General features: G+C 35.6%; 1 protein-coding gene across 1 annotated transcript; it reads left to right on the forward strand.

Moving 5' to 3' along the window:
- The first annotated feature begins 1,094 nt into the window (after positions 1-1,094).
- LOC141612129 (uncharacterized) lies at positions 1,095-9,174 on the forward strand. Its single transcript, XM_074430845.1, has 7 exons — positions 1,095-1,417; positions 1,712-1,771; positions 2,123-2,208; positions 3,724-4,088; positions 7,337-7,682; positions 8,799-8,876; positions 8,992-9,174. The coding sequence occupies exons 4-7, from the start codon at positions 3,733-3,735 to the stop codon at positions 9,043-9,045; spliced, it is 834 nt and encodes a 277-aa protein (XP_074286946.1). The 5' UTR covers positions 1,095-1,417; positions 1,712-1,771; positions 2,123-2,208; positions 3,724-3,732; the 3' UTR covers positions 9,046-9,174.
- The last annotated feature ends 4,253 nt before the right edge of the window (positions 9,175-13,427 follow it).

Raw genomic sequence — 13,427 nt, forward strand, 5'->3', positions numbered from 1 at the left:
GTGTGATATGTTAATGTCGGTCTATTGATGAACTTTTAGCATAGGTAGTTATCGGGAAAAAAGGTAGTTTTTATTTTTAACAAAAAAAAGTAATATAAGGTAGTCTTTTAACAAATATCCTAAATATAAGATACTTTTGGACAAAAAAAAAATCCCTTTATACATATTTTTTTAGCGAAATTTTTAATTTTGTTATTGTATATGTAATGGTGACAGATCATAGTTTCTTTCCATATCAGTGTAAGATCGGACAAGATTGAATTTTAAAGTTCGGTTTGATCCAAGGGCGAAACATATAAGTAGACCTAACAAAACTGACTTGATTCAAATGTCTCGGTCCAAATAACCTGTCCCGAACCTGGCTCGCATCCAAATTAAAGATCCGAATCTGACCCGAAATCGAAATTGACTCGACCTTATTCAACCCAACCCAAATGTTTGTCATCGGAAATTGATTTTTATTCCCAAATAACTTGAAAATAACCCACCCAAAATGACCCTCCCGAACCTCAATTCTTGCAAACCCAAACAACCCGAACCTGAATTGACTAGCCCAAATCCGACCCGATTGACCCGTTTTCCATGTCTCGTTGTATGTTCGGTATTTGTTTCACATAATTTTCGTTTTTTATTTTTATGTCTGATCTTGTCTTAGACTAATACTCACGACTAATAATAATCATAATCTCTAAAATTAATTGATAACAATATACCTGAATCATTTCAAACACAAATAACTCAATCCTAATCCAAAATGACCCAAGCAGCCAAGCTACACTTAATCTGTTTAACCTATTTATTAGACCTACTTGACAATAAACCTGATAAAATTGACCGATCTGAATGACCCGACTCAGAACCACCCATGAAAAAAGAGGTCGTAATAAAGAAAGAGTCCGTTAGATGAAGGCACGGCGTCAAAGTGGGACGGGCCTTAATATCGAGGAACAGTAACTGCGTAAGAAGAGACCGTGACGGTTCAAAGCAAAGACGAAACGAGAGGCGTTGGATAGGAAATCAACGGCTGAGATGTAACAATATGGTGATAGATCAACAAATCAAAGTGGGTATAAAACAGGCAGTTTGAAGAAACAGCAACAACATAAACTCCAAACATAAATAAAAAGAAGAAAAACAAATAAAAAAACACATCATCTTCTCCCCTCTTCTTTCTCTCTGTAACAATTTGAGTTTATTTCTAAGTTTCCATTTCCATAACAACAACTTCACATTTTTATTATTTCTTCATTTCATTCTTCTTCTCCTTCTCCTTCTCTCTTTTTTGTTCTTTCATTTTATTCATTTTCCTTTTTATTATTGTTTTAAGTTGTTGAACGGGAAATTCTGATAGATTACACTGAACGGATGTATGAATGAATGAATGAACCGACGATCTGACAGATTTGATTTTTGTAAGGTTTGTGTTCCGAATTTTGAAACATTAATTAATCCGTTTTTCGGATATGTACTTGTATAAAACCGTCTTACACACGAGTATTTGTGATTAATCTAAATGGTAGCATAATTGTAATAATCTCGGCGGTGGTGGTGGTGGTGGTGGTGGTGGATAAGCAATTGATTTAAAAGTTAGAACTTGAAGAAATCAAATTTAATTCATAACTCACTATTTCTGGTGATTTGACAAATTTATTTGTTTGTTGAATTACTATTAAATCTGCACTAACTTGGTTTTTGGTTTGAGTTTATTCAGGTTTAAGTTTTTGATTTAATGAGCTCTATCTTGAATTTGAAGATCAAGTGAATTGAGAAGGTGAGAAATGACCTAAAAAAACTATAATTTTAATTGCAATTCATATACGGACTAGTTTTTTTAATGGAAACTTCTACTCCGTGGATTTTGTTTACCTTTGATTAAAATGCTCCTTACAGAGAATTAAAAGTTAAACAAACGATTGAAACCTATAAATCTGTGATTTTCAGTCGTTTAACAAGCTCAAATTGCTATAATTTCCGATCTTCTAACTTTCAGCCATAATTTTGGGCATTTTTGATTGTTCATTGTTCTTCCCCCAATCATGTACGGAGTAGTTTATTGATTCAAATTAATCTTTTTTTTTTTCATTTTTCTGTGAATTCGATTAATGTGTTGTTTTTCCTGCAGATTTTGAGAAATCTGGATTTCTGGAATTCAAGGCTGTAAAGAGAAGATAAATTAATTGTAATTTGAGTAGAAGGTTTTTAGTTCAGGTAAACTGCAATGTCTTCATTTCCAGATAATCCTACCAAATTTTCAACTTTTTCTTTCTATTTGTTTTTTTTTCTCACTTAATCTACACTTTTTTTTTTTGTTTTCTGAATTTGTATCCTAATTGCAGTTTTCTGCTCAAATTCATCCTTTTTTTTTTGTGTTCGGATCTTTGGAATTTAAAATTTTAAATGCTATTTAATCCTGCAATTTCATCGCTCTCTTTGATTTCAATGTTATTTTAAAGGTCATTAATGGTGATTTCCGGCGAAAGAAATAAGGGACGAGTTTGTTCTCGGATTCGGATCATATGGATTGTCTATGTTAAAACTACAAGTTTGCATCTTTTTCTCATTTTTAAGAAATGAAGGTGTATAACTGCAAATCCCTCAATTCACGCCCAAAACATATTTGTTTAAGAAAACCTAACTCTAATGTTACCTGTTTATTTGGTTGATTTCCTCTAATTTTCACTCTTTTTTTTCTTCGGATTTTTTTTACTTGTATTTTGTATTTTTTGGGTATGCCGGTCTAAGTAAAGTTATTTGTTTTGGTATAAAGGGAGCCACAAGGACGATAAAGGGCAATTTTGATGATGGCGGGATTCGAACCCATGTCACGAGTACCAGCACTCATTTTATTATACCAACTAAATTAAAGTTATGGGGTGTTGATAGTCTGGTACTCAGGATGTGTGTTCGAAATCCTAATGATAAAAATTGGTCTTGCGAGTTATCCCTTGATCCCTGCATTCCATTTTTTTTACTCCCGTCTTCTATTTTACAAGTAATTTGTCCCGAATTATATAATTTTTCAAATGTAGCAAGAGAAAAGAGTTAAAATCCATTATTGTCCATTGTTATTTAAGTTGTTCTCGTTCTTAGTAAGTCAAGTCAAAGGGTAAATTTGTTATCTTACCACTCTTGTTTAAATGGCAAAAAATAGAAAATGAAAACAATATAAATAGAACTAGAGTTGATAGAGTATAAGTTATGCTCGGGATTTGGGTATTTTTTAGTGAGGAAACCAAATGGAAACAAAGTAAGCTAATTGCTCTCCCTTCCTTACACTATGATCTCCTGTATTTATGGTGGAGATAAAGTCGCAGGTTCATATCCCCTTCCCTCAGTTTGTACTTACCTGGTTTGTTTCCAAAAAAATAAAAAAAATGGAAGATTTAACAATTGTTTTATTTTGTTGATCGAGAGTATCTTTCTGAAAAATTCAAATGTTAAATGATGAATTTGGGCTTGGCATGGCGAACTTTTTGATTCTCAATTTTCGGTTTTTTATAGCCAACTAATTCTTGGTGCCTAAACTTTTTGAACTCCTAATCCCATGTCTCTAGCACCTTCATGATCTTTTCGCTTTTGTTTTATGTCGTATAATTATAAATTAGCACCTACTAACGCAAGTTGGTTAAACTAACACCAATGATTAACTTTACTCAACAATCTCAAATTTCTGACTATTAACCCCCTAAATATGTCTATATATTACCCTTATGATGGGGACAGGTGTTGTAGATGGAAAAGGAAGTGGTAAAGAATCAGCATCCACACACTAGCAATACCAATAGTATTAGTACTTCCACCAGCCTTAGAGAAAGGCAAATAATTGGGGACGGATTAATCAAGCCTCCTCAGTCTGCCGATTTTGTGTTGCAGTGGGGGAATCGGAAGCGCCTTCGGTGTATGAAAATCCAAGCTAAGAACGAGACAGCCCCAATGACCCGAACAACTGTGCGGCGTGTGATTACATCCGATGGTAACGATAACAAAAATATCCCTAGTGGTAGTAATGGCAATCATTCAATCAATGGGCATTTTAATCTTCGTCAACGATCTGCATCCCCAGCTCGACTCCCTGCTCGCGCTCTCAGGTATACAACACTCCTTGCTGATTTGCAATCAATTTTTTGTATGCATTTTTTGGTTTTTATGTTTACATGTTTGAAGTATGATATGATAGCCTGATGTGACAACATAAATCTGCAAATATTGAATGAATGATTAGAATATGGGGAAGCAATTTGGATCCTCTCAGTATATGTTTTCCTTTTTTGTTTTGCATTTGGGTTTAGTTCATATTCAAGCAAGTTTGGACCTCAAGGGTAGTTAGTAAAGATGTCTTTGTGAGTTTTAGTATTGCGGGATTCCGAGAAATCAAGTATCTGGCTAGTTTGGATCTCAAGGGTAGTAAGGATGAATTCTTAACACAAATTTCAACAAGATGATTAAATTCCAAAATATAATTGATGGCTCATTGTGTTGTGTGAATGAGGCTTATCTATCAAGAAGATGCTTGCTTATGTAGGGTATGCTAATCTTCAATGTGTGACTTTGTCTTCATATACTCCAATTTCCCATTATTTTATAAATTCTTTTTATTTTTAAAGTTTTGTAATGTGATGGGTGGGTTGGGTGGATATCTTAAATGAGTGATGACATGTAAATGTCTGGCATGTGAAATGGACATGTAGGTATCATTTGGGTTTCTTTCAAAGTTAAGATATCATCACAAGGAAGAAGTATCTATATTCTTTACCTTAGAACATTTCATAATCCAGAATAATAATAATAGAGCATTGCTTTTCTTGGTGGTATTTGAGAAACAACACAAGTCATCCAATTCGTTCTTTGTATATAACCATTGCCCATTAGCCAATCAAGCCAGGTACCCTTTTTTTCGCTAAGCTTTTTTTCCGGGGTTGTCAAATGGTCGATTTTCGGTAGATGATGTTTTATTTTGTAGTGATTTTTCATATTCTTCCAAGTATTATGGGTCAAATTAGAAAAAATACCCAGATTGTCATCGATATTATTCTTATCATAGCATTAAATTAAATATTGGTTGGAGTCTTGATCCCTAAATCGACAATCATATATAAATGCGGCTAATATATTGTCATATGTGATTGCAATAGCTGCTAGACCATTTAAAATCGGCTGTAAAGCGGCGTCTTGACACAAATTGAAAATTATTATTGAGATGAATAAGATCTATTGATTTACGTTAATTAAAAATAATTAGGCGGTTTAGATTGTCGCGTAAGCCTCGATAATATTCTGGGCTGTGCAAATTGCTTTTTTTTTTTTTTTTTGTACTAGTTGTGAATTAGGTGAAGGAAAGTTGTGAGGTAGTCATGAAATATTGATGATTGCATGCATCATATCTCATGGACTTTGTGTTACGCTTCTGGGTTTGATTGATTAATTTCTGGAGTTTTGGTTTGAATTTGAAATGCAATTTGTTTTGATGCAAAGTTTGAATGAAAGATTTTAGAAAAACGATAATAGGGAATATGAGGGACTTGAATGTAATTTTCATGTGAAAAAGGCTCTGATTCACGATGAAACTCGAAAGACGTAGAGAAATTTGTCCAAAGCGTAATGGGGCGTTGTGCTTGGGCCCCACAAAACACGTATAATATGCCTATTTATTGGTTGGTGGGCCTTATCCCATGTGCTACAACTACAACTCGTCTGTTTTTTCTTTCCTTTTTTCCTGGGTATTTTCTACGCAATTAGTTCCTATTGTCCGTTTATATTAGAGAGTAAAAATTTCCCCGATTTTTCTATCTAAGACTGTCTCTTAATCTAAGACGGATTTCACACCTGGTTAGAATAAAAAGAGGTTGTGAGAAATTTTAAATTAAAATAGTGTTAAGCAAAATCAACCTACATAAATTGTAGATTTATTACTAGTTTAAAACTGATTATAGTTGGTCTTATATGAGGCGGTCTCATCCCTTTTTTGCATGAGATTGTGATCGTTTAGAAAATTTAAAGAATAATCTTTTAAGGAAGGTATATGAATTTTCCCATCCCATGGCAATTGCAATTACGGTTTAAGATCTTCTCTATTTCATTCTTTTTATTTATCATCTTTATTACCTAATTAAATCTTCTCTATTTCATTTGTTGTTCTTTTATTTCTCATCTTTATTACCTAAATCTACACCATCTTCATTGTCTCTCTTTATTACAGAATTTATTCTAATATCCAAATCAATGGAGAGAATCCTAGTTTCACTATGATAATAATTTACTTTGAAAAAAGAATATTTTCTATATCGGTTCTAACATATGCCCACTAGGTATAGGATAAGAAATCAAAATAGGAAAGAATTAAATATTATTTTTATGAAAAATTGCAATATCCCATCAATCAGTCTTACTTCTGTTTACAAGAAACACATTTAATTATTTCCTTTTTTGATTTCTTATCCTACCCCTATTAGCGGTTAGAAAAACCGTTTCTATATTTATACTCCCTCCTATTCCACATAATCGTCCCATTGTCCATTTCCGTCTAGTCGGGTAATTGTCCCATTGTCTATTTTTGGTAAGTGTTATGTGGTCCAAATTCAATTCTATTTTCGTCTATTCACATAACTGTCCCATTGTCTGTTTTGTGTGGTCTAAACTCACTTTCTTAATTTTTGTGTCATTTTCACAATGAGACGGTTATGTAGAATATGAGGGAGTATTTATTTTAGAACTGTAATTATTGCATGTAAATTTGGCAGCATGTGAACAAACCCTGATTTACGTGGGTATTGTCTAATGAGTTTAATAATAGAACCTTTGAGTCGTGTCTGTCATTGCCAAACAATGTGCGGAAATTTCTTGCCACGTCTTTTGCATCATTTATACACCGTTAGATCTACTACAACCACTGTCTATCTCACACGTGTACATCTTTCTTTTCATCCTTCAATAAGCATAAACGGTCCAACTCTTTAACCCCATAATCTGACGGTCCAATTTCCCTAAAATCGCATCTTTTTCTCTCCTTTATTTTTTCGGTTAACAACTTTATTCAATTTAATTTATTATATTAATATTATTATAGCTTTTTGTCATATCAATCAAACTATTCAAACAAACAACTTTCTCTCTCCTACACTTCTAAAGTCGTCTTTTGCTACCAAATTTCATACGTTTAGATCACTTCACCCCATAAAAGTCCTAAAACTCGTCGTTTTCGTTATTCAAGTATGACATTTTTTAATCCAATTTTTAATTATATTATTTATTTTTTACGTACCCAATAATGATTTATTGATTTTTTTAATTTTTTATTATTATACGATTTTATATACTTAATTGGTTATGTTTCATGCAGGAATACAGACAGTCCAGGAATGAAAGGGGTGCATCATAATAACAATAGTAATAGTAATAATAATAATGGTGGGGTGAGAGGGTTGGCGTCTCCTGATAGAGGGGAGAAGAAAAGTGGGGCCCATCATAACCATGATAATATGATGATCAATGGTGGGGGAAAGACAACGTCGTCTGAGACGAAAAATGGGACGTCGTCTGGTGGTGGGAGCGATGTTGTTTGGCCACCAAAGTTTATGATTGCTCTAACAAATAAAGAAAAGGAGGAAGATTTTATGGCTATTAAAGGGTCTAAACTTCCTCAAAGACCCAAAAAACGTGCCAAGTTTATCCAACGTACCCTCAATGTAAGCCCCTATGATTTTGCTCTCTCTCTCTCTTTTCACTTTGATCATATAACATTAACTGTGGAACGTCACAATTAACAGAAGTTAAGGTATATGTATATTTTGGGCTATCAAGAATGCTGTGTTGCTTGTGTTTGTGGAATAAGAGGACTTGTTCAACTATATAACGACTTTAACGTAGTAATTAAGAATTATCTAGAAAATGTCTCGGGCGTTCGTTTGATATGAACTATGTACTTATAGGACATTATCATGGGAAGAGTTTTGTTGACCTATAAGACCATTTACTCAACCAATTGCCAATTTGGCAATTGGGTAGAGTTTGGGAGTACGGAATTGATTTCTTTTTCATGATTGCAATTGTAAAGAAATTGAGAACGATTTCAATTCCAAACTCCATTATTCAATTTCATATTCTTGGTTCCCAAACATGTCATCAGTAATTGTAACTAGTGTCGAAAAGCTTTAAACAACAATAATCAATTCATGTCAATGCTGATTTTGAGGTGTCAAGTTTGGAAGTGGGAACTCCTGGTTATCTTACTCGTACTTCACGTGTTACACTACCAAGAAAGCAATTGGGGGTAGATGGGAATGTTAATGATGGTTCTTATGTTATATTCCATGGGTATGTATTCTGTTATGAATGGGTATTGAAGTATTGGCTCATTAGTTAATAGAACTGAGTATCTCTTCTTAGGATGGTTGGCTTCTCTCAAAAACGCTATGTATGTAACTTATGTATGTGGGAAGGATGATCATTGATCGTAGATAAGTCAGAAGTGCTTTGTATATAGCTTATGTCTCTGCTTCTCTTAAAACGCCAGACTTATCTACCTTGCATTATCCCTGCCTTTGTCTTACCTGTGTCATTTAACATGAACATATTGTCATGGTCTGAGCTTAGGATAAGTTTGAAGTGGCTGCCCCAGAAAAATTTGTACCCCGGTTTAATGTTTAGAACTGGATAAGATTTAGTTGGCCTTCCTCTCACCCTCCCCTTCACTGAATTGTAAACTGTATAGATCTTAGTTGAATGACTGAAAAGGATGAATGTTCACATGAGATGACACTGGATGCTTGTGGTTCACGAAGCTGATTTAACTTGATGTGCAGTTGGTGAGCCCCGGAGGATGGCTGTGCGATCTAACCTTGGAGCGGTACGAGGTTCGAGAGAAGAAGATTTCTAAGAAGGTTAGTCATTGTTTTTGGCTCTTTGCACTTCTTAAACCAATCTCTCATATTACTCGAATTCAACTATCCAACTAGTTATATAATCTCACTAAACAGAAGTGATTCCTTAATGCAGAGACCAAGAGGGTTGAAAGCAATGGGCAATTACATGGACTCGGACTCAGAGTAGGTTTATGTGATATTGTAGGGGTATTTCTTCAAGACTTGTGTAGCTTTGTTGTATGATGAGAAACAAAGTACTGTAAATCGTAAATTGTGTATGCCAAGTTGAGTAACGTCGCAGAAAGGCGAGTTTTCATTTGGCTTGTGCTTTTTTTTATGCTCTTTCCCTCTCATCTTTAATCTTGCATCTTTATTTCACTAAGGTCTAGAGCAGATCAGCAGATGCGATCTCCAACCTAGTAAGAGAAACGGGTTTTGGGTACTTGACAGTGATATTTTGTATGGTTGATTGGTGGCCTTGCCCTAAATTTGTAAAACAAATCGTTTTGCAACTACTAACTACCATTAACAGTATTTGAGATCTGTTTACATATTATTAGTGTAAAATTGTTTTACGGAAGACTAATGACTAGAAGTCTAGAACTTTACAAATGAAACTGCTAATGTAAAGTTATGTGGGTGCCCAATTAGATGATGCGTTTACTTTTCCTTTTGTGCAGCCACTTGTGTCTAATATGGCAGATGGTTAGCAAGAAACAATGTAAATTGAATTCTTCCTATGTTCTACGAGACTACGAGTACCACTCTATTTTCTTCCCAGTTCTTCAACAATCTAGATTTTGTTCAAAATCGATCAAGGGCATTAGCATGTGTGGGACAATCCCCATCACGTGTTTTATGTTTGAGTACAAGTTTTTTGAAAGAGGCCGAGTTCAAATGTTGTCTTGCCACCTAATTAGGCTAAGGTGTACAAAGATTTAAATTGTTCTATTAGAGAAATGGAAGGAAATGGAAATAATGGAAAATGAACAGGATTTATACTCGAAAAATTGACGAGGTAAAAATGACGACGGTGACGAAAAATTATAACAAATACATTCTCCATACTATTTATTTTAACAGCTAGTCTTGCTATAAACGGATATATCCGTCTATAGCTAAAGACGGGTCAAATAGCTTGAAAGTGGTGACATTTTTGGTTCCCACCACCCTACTTCTTGCTTGTCCTATTAGGAATGTGGTATTGTATTTGACCCGTCTTTAGTTATAGACGGATATGTGTCGTCTATAATGAGATTTTGTGTCATTCTAAAGGGTTATCGGGAACTTGGGACGAATCCTGGTCTATTGGCTGTAAAGAGACTCCCATATTTTGAGGTGATAACCTGATCGAGTAAAGCTAAAAACGCTTATCTTGCTCAACCCAATATTATTACAAAGCGTCTTGCTTGTGACGGGCTAATCCCGTCACAAGCTGAAGACCTCTCACAAAAAGGGAGAGGGGACAAGGTGTGGCATCCCCCATGTGCTTCCCTACTTACTTCTTATGGGTATTTTGTGAGAGGAAATGGTATCCGTCTTCAGCTTGTGACGGATATCGCCGTCTTCAATGAGATTTTGTGATATTATAACACCCCACCCAAGAGAATTTGAATTAATAACATAAAAGATTATGTTTTGTAAATTTAGCTGAAAAATGTAGCTGAAACCCGAAAAGGTAGTAGCAGTAAACTGAAAATTAACTGAAATCCGAAAAGGTAAAAGATAAAATAGCTGAAAATTAGGAGCTGATAAGGCAACTGATTATATAAAAAATAATTGACAAACTAGCTAAAAAGGAACCTAATTTTTGGAAAATGACATAAAAGGTAAGGGTGTCCATCGGTTCAGGATTCAACCGGACCAATCTTAATGGACCGAAGACCAAATAAGGTCAAAATGTTGTACCGTGGACCGAACCATAGTTATATTGGTCTGGTTCGGTCCGGATCATAAAATATGAACCAAAAATATATTTGTTGTTACTTTACTATCAACGATGACTTTAATTTATATTAATGACCTAGATTTATTTTGTTAGAATAGTTGAATAGGTCAAACTAATATATTACAAAGTAATATTATGAGATTAGGAGAAATATTTGTAAGTCATACAATTTTAAAGATCTTTGTTACAAAAATTCAGTCTATGGTCTGGTCTGTTGTCCGTTTGATTTGGTCCAGAATCTGACCAAAGACCAAACTTATGTAAATAGATGGGCCGTGGACCGGACCAAATAAAGTCTGGTCCGATCCAGTTCGATCCGAACCAAATTGCCCCGTCTGGTCTAGCCTTTGATCCGACCATTGAATAAACACATACCTCTAGTAAAACGATAAGATAATTATTTTTCGTGATACATATAATTTTTCGTTACGTGCACGTATTAACACAATTAGATAAATGAGTACTCACAAGTAGACCTGACAAAACTGACCGACCAGACTTGATAAGGCTGACCTAAGACCCGAAAGTGACTCGATAGACCCGACTTAAAGTGGCGTGAAATGACCCGATCCAAATGACCCATTTGCTAGGTCTAACTCACGGCGTCTCGGCTCTAATATGTCAGTTTTGTGTCGGATATTCGAGTTGAGTTAAGTATTGCGACCTCTTAAGTTTTTCTAGTAGCGGGTCACATCACTCGTCCGCCCGCGAGATAATCAGGAACGGGTGGCATGAAGAAATACAGAAGTTTAACCTTGGCTCAAAAGTGTAGAAAAGATTAAAAATAATTAAAGGCGGGAAGAAGTTATAGAAAATAAAAACCGAGTGTTTCTCCTTCCCTAATTCCACATATCACACATTAAGGATGACGGAGAAGAAAACAGGATTAATGACGGTTGGAAGTAATGGCCTTATAAAGCAAAATACATATTTGCCTCTTCTCCCACATCGGTGGGGAGAAGGAGGTTCTTTGTGTTTATATTACTTTCCTCTCCCCAAGTGGATAAAAGTTGGACCAAGGAGGCTTTTGTTGAGAGTGTTGGGCCTGTGAGTCTGATCCAAACACACACACGCGCCGGCCCGGCCCGGCTCTGGCTCGGGCTCGGGTAGAGCCCCTGTGGGGCGGGCCATAGGCCCTCTTTTCTTTTTGGGCTGTGTGTTTCTGGTTTAGGTCCAGGTTCAGTGTATCTGTAATTTTCTGTTCAGTCAAATGTTTTTATGACTGTAAATTGCAGAAATTAAGGGAGCGTAATTAATCCCTTAATTACGTTTGACCGTCCCTTAATTGCTTGAGATTTTTTGTCTCGTAATGTGAAATTCTATTTTCCTTATAAATAGAGTCGCTCACTCGATGAAGATCACACAATCACACTCCACATTCTCTCTTCTCAATATGCTCTCCTTTTACTTCTGATTTTTCCGGCTACAGTATCTGTTTTTCCAAAGTCTTCTTACTTCAGTGGTGCGGTTCAAGGTCGGTGTTAACCTTGGGAACTACCTGCGTGAGACGATAACCACCACTCGTCTGCCGTAATAGTTTTCAAGTCGTGGCTTTTACCACGGCTACCGCAATTCGTTCGATAAGTCCTTTTCTGTATCTTCTATTATTAAAGTTTCTGTCTATTTACCATTGTTACGAATTATCTTTCCAACAATTTGAAAACTATTATTTCTGTCGTAACAATGGCTGCCGTCTCAAACAAAATTCTGTCTGAATTGTCGAAATTGGAACCTTTAGACGGTATGAACTACAAAAGATGGTCTCAGAAACTGCTTATGTATTTTGAACAACTAGAAATCGACTATGTTTTGTTTTCTCGACCCTCCCGCTCGTCAGAATCACGCTAGTGTAGAGACTACCCCACCTTCGTCTGTTGCTGTTAAGTCAAATGAGGAGTCAATTAAGAAACATGATAAGGATAACAAAACTGCTAAGTTCCATCTCCTTACTCATATGTCGAATACCCTCTTTGACTTATTTTCGGTCCATAAATCTGCTAAGACCATATGGGAACTGTTAGAGAAAAAATATGGGGCTGACGATGCGGGTAAGAAAAAATATGTTGTCGGCCAGTGGCTTGGGTTTCAAATGGTAGATGACAAACCAATTATGGAGCAAGTTCATGTTTATGAGAACTTGTGTGCCGATGTCACTAATGAGGGAATGAAACTAGATGAAATTTTCTTGGCTAATGTTTTGCTAGAAAAGTTTCCCCCTTTCTGGAATGAGTATAGGAACCATTTGAAACATAAGAAGAAAGATCTGTCCCTTCAAGAGCTAGTAGGCCACATGAGGACTGAAGAAGCTAATCGTCTGAAAGATAAGTCGGTCCCAATTGTCTCTTACTACACAAAGCCAATCTTGTTGAAACTGGTGGGTCTTCAAAAGAAGATAGGTTCAAGGGTAAGGGAAAGGCTAAAGGCCGGTCGGGGGTCAATCCAAGGGTCGAATGCCAAGAAAGTCGGTCAAGGGAAATTCACCAAACTCCGCCTCAAAGATCCGTAAACCAAATCGGGTTTGCTATGTTTGTGGGAAATCGGGTCACAAAGCTTATCGGTGTCCTCAAAAGAAAGTTGTCTTTGAAGCTAATGTTGCTTGAAAAAGATGATATTATTCTTTC

This window comes from Silene latifolia, chromosome 11 (genome assembly GCF_048544455.1).
Source record: "Silene latifolia isolate original U9 population chromosome 11, ASM4854445v1, whole genome shotgun sequence".
Lineage (NCBI taxonomy): Eukaryota > Viridiplantae > Streptophyta > Magnoliopsida > Caryophyllales > Caryophyllaceae > Silene > Silene latifolia.

Excerpts from the sequence above, each read along its gene's own strand:
- LOC141612129 (XM_074430845.1), top strand. The coding sequence starts at position 3,733 with ATGGAAAAGGAAGTGGTAAAGAATCAGCATCCACACACTAGCAATACC. Across the intron at positions 7,683-8,798 it reads TTATCCAACGTACCCTCAAT|TTGGTGAGCCCCGGAGGATG; the intron begins GTAAGCCCCTAT and ends CTTGATGTGCAG. Across the intron at positions 8,877-8,991 it reads AGAAGAAGATTTCTAAGAAG|AGACCAAGAGGGTTGAAAGC; the intron begins GTTAGTCATTGT and ends TCCTTAATGCAG.